Source organism: Lissotriton vulgaris, unplaced genomic scaffold, assembly GCF_964263255.1.
Source record: "Lissotriton vulgaris unplaced genomic scaffold, aLisVul1.2 SCAFFOLD_2364, whole genome shotgun sequence".
NCBI classification, from domain to species: Eukaryota; Metazoa; Chordata; class Amphibia; order Caudata; family Salamandridae; genus Lissotriton; species Lissotriton vulgaris.
In genome coordinates, this window is record NW_028255382.1 from 178,728 (window position 1) to 194,034 (window position 15,307).

The following is a 15,307-nucleotide window of genomic DNA, read 5'->3' on the forward strand; positions in this document are numbered from 1 at the left end:
GAATATCATTTATAGCTTTTTAGAGAATTGTATTTGTTTTTCAGCTGGTATGGTTTGTTGTATGAGATGACTCATGCATGTTTACCGGAACAAATAAACAAACATTCCTTGGTGAGTCTCAAACCCAGTTGGACGAGGAACCTCAACGTCTTTCTCCCAAGACACCGGAAGTGCTGATGACGCAGCCCGACTGTCTGACTCCGTCCCGCTTGAAACCCATCTTAATTTATGCATCTCAGCAAAGCCTGCAGGTGCTACAGTGCAAATCTACAAATAACACCGCAGATGTTATTTGTGTTGCAGCTTGGGTATCATAGCTTTTGATGTTATTACCATAGCGAGTGCGGTGTTTTCTTTGGAGAGCCGGGGATTTCTGATGAATATTGTATCTGTTACTCATCTGCATTCTGCACAGTCGGCTCCCTGCAGCCCTGTTCTATGAATTTAATCACGGAAGGACATCCTCGGATGCACGCATAGATTTTGTACGCACAATGCTCTGGTCGGTGGCAGGTAAGAAGCCGCTATGCAGGACCCAGACCCTAGGATGTTTGCCGGAAGTGACTTGTACAACTTGTATACAGAGCATTTACGCAGGAAGCAGATCACTGCTGCGGGGTCATCTGGCTGTGCAGTTTATTGGTCCCGTGTCACATTGAGTTTGCTTCTCACATTTAATATGTCGCTCAATGTGGACCGCCCAGCCATTGAAGTTTTATTAGTTTTGATTGGATGAGTGGCCTACCACTCTTTGAGACATTGACCAATTGTGATCATCTCATGACTCCAGCACTGGTTCACACCCTTTCCAGTCCTGAACTGTTATGACCCAGATTACCTTTTCAAGTGTGTTAGAACAACTGTTTCAGTTTAGAAGAACCAGTGGCGTAACACGACCCCGCAGCCCGCGCAGTTGGGGGTGGATGGAAGGTTTTACTGAGCTGCAAGGGGCCCCCTCAGCACATTACTCTGGCCTGACGGCTCGGGATTAAATCAGGAGTGGGGGCCCCTCCATGTACCTTACAGGGGGCCCCTCAATTTTTTTTAGAGCCTTTAAAAGACCGGACATGATGCTGAGACACAGCTTTATATATAAACCGTCTGTATTTATTTTCAACTAGACCTTTCTGTATTTCTTTACTTTAATTATCTGTCCGTGATAACTTAAGGCAGCTCTTGAAAACATTTTAAAGTGATATGTTCTTATATTTGCTGTTTAAAGTATGCACTGGTGAGGGGAAAAAATACCAGCTCAGGTGATTTTCTGATTTCTGTACCCGCTAGGATATATAAGATTTGGTCATGCCAGTATAAAAATGGCCAGGCGGCAAGTGACGGCCCGATTATGCAGCAGGATTGATTAAATTAAGCGTCAAGAAAGGAACTTTTTTTAGTATAATGTGACACGTTCTGTAGCAGTATTAGTTCTTTTGACATTTTAACACAGAATTAGAGCAACGTTTTCATCTGATTATTACTTTTTTTAGCTCGTGAACCCAGCTTTCAGAAACTGAAAAGTCACCAGTTCAGAACAGAAGGGTGCCTGACACTGCACATCAACATAAGGGCGACTTTTTGTAAGGTTTGGTCTGTTCGGCCTAAAACAACTTTTGGTTCGTATTTGGAGCTGTTGTGCTCTAATGGTGTGTGTGGGTTCCTGATGGTTGCCTATTTTTAGGTTTCGCCTGGCGTCCACTGCGCACCAGTGTTCGCGCAGGCGAAATCTTTTGAGTTTCAGTATGGGGCTTTAACCCGCCTCTCTGTTTCATTGGCTATTTTCATAAATGGAGGCTAGCCATTGGAACAGAGATGCGTCAGTCATTGCCCGATCAGATTCATGGGCGTTCCGGCGATATTTTCGCTCTCCACCCCTTTAACAAAGTCATTGCGGCGGTGGGCGGATTTTTTTTTTTTTTGTCTCGGCATGTTTTTGCTATTTTTGTCCTGCCTTTTGCAGGAGTGGGCTCGCTTTGGGTCACTCCATGAATTATGTGGTGATCGGGCGCTTTCTGTATCTGGCACACTGAATGAATTCTGAATGGAGCACTTTCTGTGATCGACAGCTTCATACGCGCTGTGGGCTCGCTGAATGAATTCTAAGAGATGGCACGGTCATGCTTACTGAATCTTGCGACAGAACGCTTTATGCGCTTTTCCTTGGGCTCACCAGCCTCCCTCCCAGCTACCCACTCAGCGCCTTTAAGCCTCTGACACGGCCATGCTGCGCAGCGCTCTCTGGGACGGCTCTTCTTTTGCAGTTACACCTTGTTTTTTTTTTACTTTTGGGACATCACCCCACCCGACTTCCCCCGGATAACTATTGAAACATATTAAAAAGTCGAGGAAGGTACGAGAAATGTGACCAAGAAGATGTGGAGCGCGGAGCCGCAGGGCGCTGCTGCGGGCCGCCGCTGAGGAGGAAAATGAACGAGGAAGAACAGCCGGAGGAGTGAGTTGGGGGCTCTGGCAGGAATGGGTTGTGTGTTGTGGGTGGGGGTAGGTGGTTGGTGCATGGGATTTTAGCCTTCAGGGGTCACAAGAGCTGCTGCACGCCCCCTGCCGCTGTGTTTACTTCTGCAGGGCTCGCGCTTGCGGCTACACGTCAGTAGCTACCCAGGACTTAACGGGGTTGCTCCGGTCCTGGTAGGGACACCCCCACTCCCATCTGCTGCACCCTTCCCTGGCACGGACCATTTTAAAAGGGAGGGGGCTTCAGATTTTAGGTGTAATCAGCGTTCCCTTACACTTTGAAGTTTCTGAGCCTTTCCCACCCCCCTGCATTGTCTAGCGTGCGGCGGCCAAGACATTCCCCTTCCCCCCGCATCACATGGAAGCGCAAGCGTCGGCCATCTTTTTTCCTAGAGTCGCCTTCATTTGCATACAGCGTTTTTTTTCATAATAAAAAGAGCTGGCGTGCGCCGCTGTTAGGGAGGCGGGTGCGCTGCGTGGAGGAGTCAGTGGTCTGGCCCAGCCGTTGGACAGAGAAGCCTGGCTAGGTGAGGGGGAGTTGCCAGCCACCTATAGTATGAGCAGATGGCATCTCTTCCTGCACGCTTAGTCTCTTGGTAGGCAGGGTGAGGCCCAAGACTGCGCAGCCCCGAGCAGGCCTCCTAGTTGCTGCTGCATGGGCCGCCTAGCTCTGAGCAGTCCTTAAAAATGCGCTCGTTCACACTGCCCTTTAAAGCTCGTAGGTCGAGAAATGACCACTCTGCTTCCACGCGAGCCCTCCAGCTTTCGATGCGCCCCATATCCCTTCTTAGTGAGATTTGGATAGCCATGAAATCCCAATATGTCAGTCTAAAGAGGGGCGGTAGGCTTTAACACCTATGTACTTTGTTTGAATAAGTTCGTAGTCGATTTTTTTTCTAGATTCTTATACTTTGAAAATGAGTTGTGTTGCGGGACTACCTGTTTAAAATCACAAAACTTTACATTAGTTTTTCCGAGTTTTAAACTGTGCGGCCTTAGGTCTATTGCTCTAGAGGTGTCCTCCGTTTTTTCCCCACTTCCAATATAGGAAGGAAGGCTGAAATATGCTTTAAATGCACATGTTAAGGAAAACAAAGTTATTTCAAAAGATATACAAATAACGAAATTAAAGTCTCTGTAGTTTATACAAAGTAAGTGTTAAATATGTATTGCTGAGACAACTTTTCATGTTGCCTATGACCTTAATATTGTGCCATCCACCTCATAGAACGTTAGAAAGTGAATTTCAATCCCCAAGTAAAGTTCATTGAGGAAACTGGGTTTCTGAACTCTTGGGAGAGCAAAGCAATAAGTAAACAGTCATGCATTCCAGTCTTCCTTGAGGAGCGGAGGGTGTCCTAATGGTAATATAACATGACGATCTATGTTGAACTATCAAATACTCAGTTGCATTTAGGTAGCGTTATTAAAGGTTCCATTTTCTGTAAATACTATGGAAGAACTCAACCAAAGGTTGTGTCGGTACAGTAGCAATCTAGTAGGATATGATTTTTGTTCCACGCTGCCGTAAAGCATTTCCTGAAAACACAGATTAGATCTTTTTTGCCGCTTAAGCCTTTTCGGACGCCCTTGTTCTGTTGTTGTAATGTTAACTAACGCCAAGGATTTCATGCAAGTACTTATAAGTTCAAAGTTCCTTAGCACAGCCCACGTACCAGCCCGGATTCTGGGAGATGATCAAGTTCGCCTTGATCCAGTACGTCAACTTCCTTCTGATCTTCCTCTGGGTTTTCGAACAAGTCAAAATCTTTGTTTTCCAAAACCAGGTGCTGCGAACCGTACCAGTCCCGCCAGGCCCGCCGGCATCTTCGTATAAACTGCACCAGAGCTGAAAGGCCGCATACGGCATGGCCGAGTTACCAGGTAGACTCGTTACCTGGAAGGCGGCCTTGCCTCTGGCATCTGCATGGGACCTTTGCACTTTCTGGACATCCTGTGAGCGCTTCCACTGTGGGGTTGACTTTATTCTTTAATTATTTAATCAGCAATTGCAGGTGGCCCTTAGCACCTACACCCAACAGACAGGAAAACCGTTCACGAGGGCAGCATACTGCTCATTAACAGAAAATGTACCAGAAGTGGTTACTTTTGCAGTTTATAAATTCTTGTGAAAGTACAGTTATGATGTTAAATATAATTGCCTAATTGATCTCACACTCTTCAAGATGCCTGCAAGTAAAAAAATAATTTGAGTGATCTGTACCACACCCCCTCACCCTCCCACCCCCTCACCCTCAAACCCCCTCAGCCTCACACCACACCCCTCACCCTCACACACCCTCACCCTCACCCTCACCCCGCCCTCACCCACCCCCTCACACTCCCTCACCCTCACACCCTCACCCTCACACACACTCACCCTCACACACCCTCACCCTCCCTCGCCCTCACTCACACCCTCACCACCCCTCACCCTCACCCCCTCACACCCACACACCCTCACACACCTTCACCCTCACTCACCCTCACTCACCCTCACTCTCACACACACACCCTCTCACCCTCACCCCCTCACACCCCCTAGGTGTGTGGTTCTGTGTGTGTGTGTGTGTGTGGCTCAGTGTGTGTGTGTGTGTGGCTCAGTGTGTGTGTGTGTGTGGCTCTGTGTGTGTGTGTGTGACTCTGTGTGTGTGGATCTGTGTGCGTGGCTCAGTGTGTGTGGCTGTGTGTGTGGCTCTGTGTGTGTCTTTGTGTGTGTGTGTGGCTCTGTGTGTGTGTGTGTGGCTCTGTGTGTGTGTGTGTGTGGCTCTCTGTGTGTGTGGCTCTGTGTGTGTGTGTGGGGGGGTGCAAATGCAATAGGTCTTGCATTTGCAAGAGATTAAGCTATTGGCATTGTAAATGACAATGCCATTTATTTATTTGTTTTCAAAACCAACACATACATAACAATTTTGTCATTTACAATGCCAATAGCTCTAACTTTTGCAAAGGCGAGACCGTTGCATTGTAAATGCTAGTTCTTTATTGCAGGTGTGTGGGCATATGCTGATGGATGTGTATGACGGTGCGCATGTCTGTTGTTCTAGTGAATGCTTGGCAGTCCTTTAGTGGTAGTTTGGGTGGTGGGTGTGTATTATGCAAAGGTCTAACTAGCCCTTAGGCCGCCCGTGACCGTCCCTGCGTTGGTGGGGGTGCTGGCGATTGACGCCCGCGACTGCAGGAAAGAGCGGGGGCATGGGGAGGCTGCCCCACTGGTCTGATGGTGGATGTTTGGACATCTGAGTTGAAGGGTTGGTGGGTGGCACTCTGATAATGGTTGCTTGGACATTTGATGAGGGTGTGTGATAATCTGATGGGTGCTTCTGCATCTAATGTTGAGTTTGTGAGCATCTGATAGTGTGTGTGTCTGATGGTGTACATTGTTTTTGTTTGTGTGCATAGGTGTCTATTTGTACGTGTGCATGTGTGACCATGTGCATGCTTGTTTCATTATGTACGTGGGTTATCGTGTTAGGGAGAGTCTCATCCAGAATTGGCAAACACAGGAGAGCAATAAAAATACACTGTGAGTTGACATACTTTTTGAAAAAAAGTCGATTTTCTGCAACACTTTTTTAAATGTCATTAATATTTTGCAATGCCCGAAAACATCTGCAAACATTAAAAAAAATATGAGATAAACTAGAAGTATACATTTTTCTCCCTTCCTGACACAGTGGAATTGGGGCTTTTCTTTCCTTGCCCAAACATGGGGTTTTTGTGTGTTCCCTCTAAGGGCACCACTGTTAACTGAACACTGCAGAATAGGCTTCAAACATCTCTGAGCTTTGTAATTATCATTGTTATATTGGCAGTAATATTGTGAAAGATTAGAAAAAGATGAACTGTCTAAATCCAGTTAATTACATAACTGTGTTGGTCCATGTAGCATGACGCATACTTTTTTCAAACAGGCAGAGGTTTATTGGAAACAGCATGTGAAATACTGAGCTATGCTGTGTAAGCATTGTAAAACGAAGAGAAATATATTTGACTATATCGGTAAGATTAGATAATCTCAAATAATATGCTTTTCTTTCTTAAAAACACATTCAGGCGATAAAAAGTAAATTATTAGTGGAGTTACTGCTCACAAAGCAGGGCTGGCATTGGGCCCTAATTGCATGTGGAGAGTTGGTCACACCTTTCACAAACCTACTGCCAATAAAACAATGATAAACAAAGCTCAAGAGATTTTAAAGGAGTTTGTAGAGCGCCTGGTGACGCCTCCCGGCGTGTCCCCGCGCTGTGGAGAAAGTGTGGAATAGTGTAGAGGAAACCGATCACAGAGTAAAAAGGCAGGTTTTCAACTTCTTCCTAAACAGGATCTCATTATTCTCCATCCTGATATCCACAGGAAGAAGGTTCCATTTCCTAGCAGCTAAAGTCCGGAAAGATCTGCCTCCCATTCTAGCTTTTTTGGGGCAGGTAGTTCTGAGCAGACCCATTCCTTTAGATCTAAGCGCCCTGCTAGGTTCATAAACAGATGCCAGATCCGACATATAAGCCGGTGCTCTGTGATGAGTTATTTTATGGCACCATAGCATAGCTTTAAAATCAATCCTCTTCCTAATGGGTAACCAATGGAGGGCTGCGAGAGAGGGGCGTGATGGTGCTCTACGGGGAAGCCTTAAGACCAGGCGAGCTGCCGAATTCTGTAAAACCTGTAGCTTTTTAATATTTTTCTCAGATGTTCCCATGAGCAGCACGTTTCCGTAGTCAATACGGGACGTTATCAGTGCTTGCGTCATGGTACGCCTGGAATTGATGGGTAGCAGGTCAAGGGTGCGGTTCAGAGTTTTCATCACCCCAAAGCATTTGCCTACAGTTTTTCTTATGTGGCTATCAAAGGACAATTTATTGTCCACCCACACACCCAAATTCTTTGCCTCTCGAGAGGGGGAGGGCAAAGGACCAAGGCAGCTAGGCCACCATTCTTTCGTCCATTTGACCTCATTGCCTCCAATAATGAGGACCTCTGTCTTTGTCCCATTAAGTTTCAGACAGTGGTCATTCATCCATGTGGCAAGTTTGGTCATACAGGCATTGAAATTATCAGCTTCCTTAGAAGGGGCTTGGGTCAGAGATATAAGAAGTTGCGTGTCGTCGGCGTAGGAGACAAGCTCCACGCCGAACGACTGCACTACCTCTGCCAGAGGGGCCATATATAGATTAAACAGGGTGGGACTCAGGGCGGAGCCCTGAGGAACCCCCTGCTCAAGCATCACCCTATCGGAGAGAGAAGTCCCCCTTTGGACTTGGAAGCTCCTGTTAAGCAAGAAAGCTTTCAGCCATCCCAGTGCCTTATTGGTGACTCCCGCTTTGTTTAGACACTGTAGCAAGATGGAGTGTGCTACAGTGTCAAAAGCGGCACTGAGATCAAGCATGATGAGGGCCATTGTCTTTCCCTCATCTGCTCCCTCACGTAGGGTTTCTGTAGCCCTCAGGAGAGCTGTCTCCGTGGAGAAACCTGATCTAAAACCCGACTGGGATTTATGGAGGATATTATGGGTCTCAAGATGTTCCATCAGTTGAGTGTTAGCGATTTTCTCCGCCAACTTAGCCACATAAGGTAGCAGGGATATAGGTCGTAAATTATCCATTATGTCCAAACTGATGTTGGGCTTTTTCTTAATAGGTAGCACTATTGCCTGTTTCCATTCCTCCGGGAGACAAGAGGTTGAAAAGGAAGTTTGTAGTAGGTGCCTCAGATGGGGTTCCAGTACTGAAAAAGCTTCAGCTAGAATTTTTGGTGGTGCCGGGTCCCGGGGCGATCCTGATTTAATTTTATTGCACATTTTGGACAGCATCTCATGGGAGGGAACTACAAAAGATTTGAGGCACACCGGAGTGTTTACAATTTTATCGTTTTCAGTAAAGTCCGCGGCCGGGGCTCCCTGTTTAGAGAAACTGGTGTAGATTTTACTAATTTTACCCGCAAAATACTGAGCAATATTATTGCACGATTCCACTGAGTCATTTTGGGTGGAGGAGGACATCTCCACTATGGATATCTCTTTATATATTTGAAACAGTTCCCTAGAGGAGTTGCCTGCTTCCGAGATCCGAATGTGATAATGCTCAGCTTTGGCCAGCCGAACAGCTTTGTAGTATTCTCTCTGTGCTGTTTTATACTGTATTTTAGTATCTGCACAGAAGTTATGGCGCCAGGCTCTCTCAAGTTTCTTACAAGCCGTTTTTAAGGTCTGTAATGCTTGGCCAAACCATGGAGCAGGTTTCTTAGGTCTCCTAACATTGGACATGGTGCGGCTAGGGGCTGTGATGTCCAGGGCCTTAGTGACGATATTGTTTAGATTTTCATTGGCATCCTCACAGTCCGCTCCTTTCGGAGGACCTTCATCTTGGACAATTTGAATGAAAGAATCTAAAATAAAATTCTTCCATTTCCTGCGTTTATAACGCAGGGATTGATGACGAAAGAGCTCCGTTTTGTCAAGTTGGACTGAGATGGGGATAATATAGTGATCCGACCAGGGTATGGGTATAGGATCGGTAGTGTGCACTCCCAGCCAGTTTCCAAAGACGGGGTCTAACAAATGTCCTAGTTGATGTGAGGGTTCATGGTTTTTAAGGTCAAATTGAACCGCTTGCAGTTCCATACGAATATCAGCTGCATCTTTATCTAAAGGATCTTCGAAATGAGCATTAAGATCTCCCAGAACTAACAGTTTAGATTTCCTTAATGCTAGATAGGTGACCGCCTCCATAAGGGAGGATGTGAAGTCATATAATCTACCCGGTGGTCGATATATCAGAATACCCGAGATCGAATGATTGGGACCAGTGTTGATTGTAAAGATGCCAGCTTCACTATGATCAACCTGTATGTGTGCAAGGGAGCAGATGAAAGGTGCTTTGGTTACAATGGCGATGCCACCACCTCTACCGTCCTTTCTATCTAGCCTAGATATAGATTATCCGTTAGGTAAGGCCTGGATAATGTCCGGATCCGAACATTCATCCAGCCAGGTTTCCGTTAAAAAGAGGATATTAAGATTCTGGTCGTCAAGCAAGTGGTAGATTTCCAGAGCATGTTTGCGCAGTGATCTGCAATTCAGTAAAGCTGCTTTGATAATAGGCCCGGAGCTAGTATCTGGGGCTTGGGGGAAGGGATCAAAGCGGCACCTCCAGCATTTTGTGAGTGACTGGGCCAACATGGTGTGCTTGCATATGGCAGACGTATCGGGTTGTAATTCAAGTAATGTATGTCTATCATACCTTATGGGAGTTTGTGTAAGTCTACCAGGGTCTGCTGACGTGCTGACATGCACTCAAATATGGATTTTGACTCTAATACATATATACTGACCTTGATAGAAAGGAATTGGCATTAACAATTTCGTCTCCTCAAAGAAGGTGTAAAGTGAAAGAACAGATGTATTTTCTCCAAACCTTTCTGCCTCTGCAGGTGTGCTGCACTGAACAGCACACACACAAACTGGAAAAGTGTTAACTTTGTCAAAGGATGGAGTTTTGTGCTGGCAAGGATAGTCTTTCAATGTAACAATCTAAGCTTTGTTTCTTTTCATTTTCAAAGAATGTATCCACCCACACTGCGTGCATACATTGTCTACCCGCATTACAGAAAACAGTGAGGAGAAAAGAGGGTAGAGGAGGGGGCACTTGTGATATTATAGGGAAAGGGGAAATGTGTATCTACGAGAGCCACAATGCAGTGAGAGACAATGCAAAGTGAGTAAGGACGAAAGATGAAAAACACACCCAGAAGATTTTTTTATAGCTCATCCACAAACTGTTGTTTGGACCAGGAAGTGCTTTAACCCGGAGGTCTGTGAAGAGCAGCAGATCTTTGCTAAATGCAGTGTTTTCTCTTGTTCTAATCCTTGTCGTGTTGCACTGGGGCTTTCTTTTTTTAAAATATAAATTATTTGTATTGATTACAGGTGAAATAAATAAAAAAAACATGCGATTACATATTGCTACTTTTTGCACATTACACGCCTCTTGGCACAATAAACCCATTAAGCAAAGATCATACAGTTATTACTTTTTCAATAGACAACCCCAGCTGGTAGTGCTTCTGTGTTAATGTAACTCAGCTAGAGTCGGTGTGGGGCATTCTTTAGAGTTGAGATCCCCACTGGAACATATGGAGGTATTTTAGGGATTGCTGGAGATAGCAGCTTCTACCCCTATCTTTGGCACTGCCATGGGACCCCTAGTAAATGGTAAACAGGGTCCGAATGAGCAATGCTCACTTTCTGTAGCTCCCACTCTGACATGGAACACTAAGCATTGTAGTCCGTATAATAAATCAGTTCAGATGCGCAATGCACATTTTTCTGAATAAATAAAAAAGTTCCTCTGATGAAATGTATACAGGTTTCTCAATAAAAGGTAACGCGTTGATTTGAAACACAAGCCATACATCCTGTTTTTTGAATATTTAGGTAGAAGGCTCATATTTTAATCTAGGCTTCTACACTGGCTTTTACCATGTATCATTACAGACTTGTCTTTTATAGTGTGTCTTTGTTCGGATAATACTGTTTTAGTTTGAAAAACATAAACATGTTTAAACAGCTGGTTTTCATTCTTATCTATGGCGTTAGACAAGACCTTTAGATTTTCCTAAATGTATATGTATAACATGCATACTTTGAGCCTTCTCTCTGCATTCATTAGTATGACATTCACATTTTTTCTCCGCTCTCAACAAAATGCAGCGTGGGTCAACCTGCTTCATTCATTGGCTGACTTTGTTGCGAGTGATGGCATTCTGCACTTTCACCAGGAGCAAAGCCACACAAAATAGTTCCCTTAACCCCTTCGATGCTGATGACAGCCACGGGGGGCGTGTGCAGATGACGAGCTGAGCTCGTCATCTAACGCGGCTTTTAGAAAAAAGCCGCGTAGCGGAAAAATAACCGCCGCAGCGATGCGGTTAAGTGCCATGGACTGCTATAGCAATGCGTGCTTTAGGAGACTAAATAATATTTTGGTGTTTGGCGAATGTTTTTTTTTTACATTGACTATAGCCCAGCAGCATCCCCCAGCAATAACGTTTTGCAAAAGCCATGACGAAACGAAACAAGCATTGACAAAGCCAAAAGTCAGTCTGCGAATGCCAGATCTATTAGCTTTGCCAAGGCTTGTTTATTATTGTGAATACATAAAAATATGTATTTGAACAAAACCTTTACTCTGGGCCTCGCAAAAGTGGTAGTGCATTATAAGTGATCATAAATCAAAACGTATTAACAATGATACAGCATATTTTAAACCAGTCGCAAAGTTCATATTTGATAAATTGTGCTGTTTATACATTAATAGAGCTGCACATAACCACTTTTGCCTTTTAAATCTCTTTTCGTGCATCTCTCTGTGATTTAACAATACATTGCATCTTTGAGGGTTACACTAGGCGAACCATAAAATCTTAGTAGTCTGTGGTATCATTTTATTCACTTTCCATTATTGTGTGTTTTTGTGGCACTATAGCCTCCTCTTTGAATGAGTACATATGTTTTATCACAATTTAAAGAGAAATTAATACTAATCCTCTGCTACATTAAGACAGTACCCTCCTTAAAATATAGGTGATTTCTAAAATAAACTGTTATCTGTGTTAGTAATTGTTGTATTATATATTAATTGTATACTTATTATGGGATTCTTAGCTTCAGCAGTGCCACATATTGTGACGTGATCTTGCTTAAGGTTGTATTACTTTACTTTCTGATATAATTCTTGGTTATAGGTCATATGATGCCACATTGTGTAATTGAAAAGGTAAGTAGGTTGGCTCTATAAGGCCGGCTGAAGGTGGGGCCAGTGTAATGTACGCTGTGAGAAAAGATCCTTCAGTTGGCCATTGGTCGCTATTACCCAACTCCGGGATACCAGTATTTAATTCTGATGCTCAGTTAGTCAAGCACCAATTCTCCTGGATCAACTGGAACCGCCACCTTTATTCATTCATCCAGATGCAGAAAAAGTTATTTTCCCAGGAGGACACCATTTATCCTCCTTTGGAGACTTTAGCAAGAAAATCAATCCAATCAAAATACAAGCAACCATAGCGCACCAGAATGAAGTCAATCAATCAATCAATCAATCAGGCGTTTGTTAAGCGCGACTACTCACCGGTAAGGGTCTCAAGGAGCTGGGGGTGGGGGGTGCATGTTCCAGTCGATCAAGGAGGGGGGTCCGTCGAAGAGCCAGGTTTTGAGGTTTCTTCTCGATACAACAGTCTGGTTGTGTCGAGATGAGTCATAGCCACCCCTTCGATGCTCATGACGAGCTCAGCTCGTCATGAGGCACAGTGGAGATGTGCGGATGACGAGCTGAGCTCGTCATGAACAATGGGAGTGATGAAATATCAGCACAGGAGGAAAATATCAATAGCAGCGAAGGTGTTAATGCCCTGGAATGTCATTGAGGTCAAAATATGTGTGTTTGAGTGATGACATTAGTGATGCATTTTTGTGCATTGACATCAACGGTAGGGCCGCTCACTAACCAATGTAAAAAGGTGAGAACATGAATGCTATAAGGTAAGGAAATGAGGGACTTGGGAGATGAAAGTACACTGTACAAAAATTCTCACATCAGGACCACGAGCAAAGCCACTGTTTCCGTGTTGTGTTCTCGTTTAATTGTACCTCAAATCTGTGGGTGTGTCTGATTCCCCAAAATGTGAATAATGCCCAATGTAAGTTCATTTACGTCCGGATTTCCACACTTAACAGAAACCAATATTGTGCTCAAGCAGGTATTTCCAACTAAATGTGAGAGTTCTAATCAAGCCTTCCAATATTTCTTCATTCTTTGTTTTGATATTGGTTTATTTATTGAACTCCGAAGAGGACAGGTGAATGCTCATGGAAACAAAGCTGTTTGTTAACATTAGGTCGCAGAAACAGTGTACAAATACACAATGACTTATGAAGGCTGCAGCACAGATACGCTTTGTCGTGGATGTAGTGTGGATTCCAGCACAGTTGCCTTGATAGAATAAATGTGGTTTTATAGATCTCTTCTCTGGCCCAATTTCACCAACTGACATTTCGTAGTGTAAAATCACTTTATCTGTTTTATCTTCCATGAAATCTCAATGGATACGCGTTTTTGCAATAACAGGCAATTTTTGGAAAATAAAAAGTTGCGAATTGCAAGTTATTAATTTACTTTTGTTACAGTCCAGAATCCGCCCACTGAAAGAGATTGATAAAATTCCACATTAAATATACTGAATGCAAAACAATATACATAATACTTCCTATTTTCAAATAAATTCAACAAGAGCAATTGTCCCTCTTTTAACTTGTTCTCAAGCTAATATTAGTGGGCAGGATAAATATCACTGGTATTGTACTTCAGATTTCTGGTGCATTTCAATGACGTTCTGTTTCAATCAGTTCTCCTGTGTGATCAATGTTTAATAATCCAGTGTTTAATCCAGTTTGCATTGAGGGCCCAAGAAGATGGTTCTTTGCAACATAGTCAAGCTAAAATCACCAACAATATCATTTAGTTCTATTGAAATTTTATTGATTGTAAATTTATTTGAAGTGAATATCCTTAAAACGCGTATGAATCCAGCCTTACTGGATCCATGTTGAGCTCCTTAATCCAATCTAATTTTCTTTGTGCTCTGATGCTGTGTGGACATTCGTCTGTTCATTTTCAGAAACCACATCTTATGTCTGAGTGAGTGAGTGAGCGCGGACGCGGTGTGCTCTTTAACCATCCTGACAATGAATGAGAAAACCTTTCAACTCTTAAAAAAAAAATGCCATATGTTGTACCTCCTGTAGGTGTTATTAATATTTATATGAATGTCTAATTGTGACATCAGAGTGACAAATTAGCCTAAATAGTAGATTTTGCACCCACATTGGTTTGTACTGATGTCTAAGTTTCCACTTCAATGCAGCAAGAAAAAGTGCCTCCGGCGCGACCGCCTGCTCCAAAGCTCCAGCGCTCGGCCACGCCCGTGAGTATGGCGGTTTGACAGTGCTGCCAACCTAACACTGCCTGAGTTGCTGTCTTAGTGCTACTAAAACCTGACACTGCAGTTTGGAACTGTCCAATCTTATGAATGCGAAACCTCAAAATCACGCTTCTAAATTTTCCCTTTATCTCTATTTGGTTCTTGCCCTAGAACTTTGATAGTTTTCCTGTTTTCTTCCATTCGGTTATTCTCAAGGTACTGGCATGCAACGCTGTCGTGTGGCCTTCTGTCTTCTGATTCTTAACACAACTGTAGATTGCAAAGACAGTTTGTGCTTCAAGTCCTGCTTGTACCACTAATATTTGGATATGGAGTGGGGGTTTGCAATGAATATTCAATGCTCAGCATATGATAACAGCCTTACTTCACTACAACTTTTTTTGTTGCAAAAGTATTCAGATGTGTTCGTCTTCGTACAACTTATAGTGGTCTTCGGCACAACCCAATTCTTGATTGAGTGTTGCTTTTTAGCTGAAGTACATTTTCAACAGGCCTCAGGACACCAAGATCATTTGCACCTAGGTCCCTATTTATTTAACTTATCTATTGTTTTTTGTAGAGCCTTCATTTTGCCTGACCATCCCTTCCGGCCCCCAACAGATACTGCCAAGTGGGCTGGAGGGTTAATATTGCACAAAAACATACTAAGTCAGGTTTGCTGTGGGTGTTCGTTTGGTGCAAAGGGTAGCGCTGATTACATGAGTGCTAATAGTTTTTACATCAAACATTGACACGAGTACAAGACTAAATGACCGGACATTATGTAGTACCACTGTGCTGAAAATTGATGCAAAGGGTGCTTTCCTATTGGGCTGAAACTGTCCAAACACCCCGAGGACC

The 15,307-nt window shown here is 43.9% G+C and overlaps 1 protein-coding gene across 1 annotated transcript in view; it reads left to right on the top strand.

The window, feature by feature from the left end:
* LOC147659151 (DENN domain-containing protein 1A-like) overlaps positions 1-15,307 on the top strand; it is a gene marked incomplete at its 5' end in the record, with an annotated part of 303,738 nt that overhangs the window by 178,191 nt on the left and 110,240 nt on the right. Inside the window, 2 exons of the mRNA XM_086951939.1 lie at positions 14,390-14,449; positions 14,618-14,662. Coding sequence (XP_086808065.1) covers positions 14,390-14,449; positions 14,618-14,662 — 105 coding nt within the window. The remainder of the gene's footprint in view (positions 1-14,389; positions 14,450-14,617; positions 14,663-15,307) is intronic.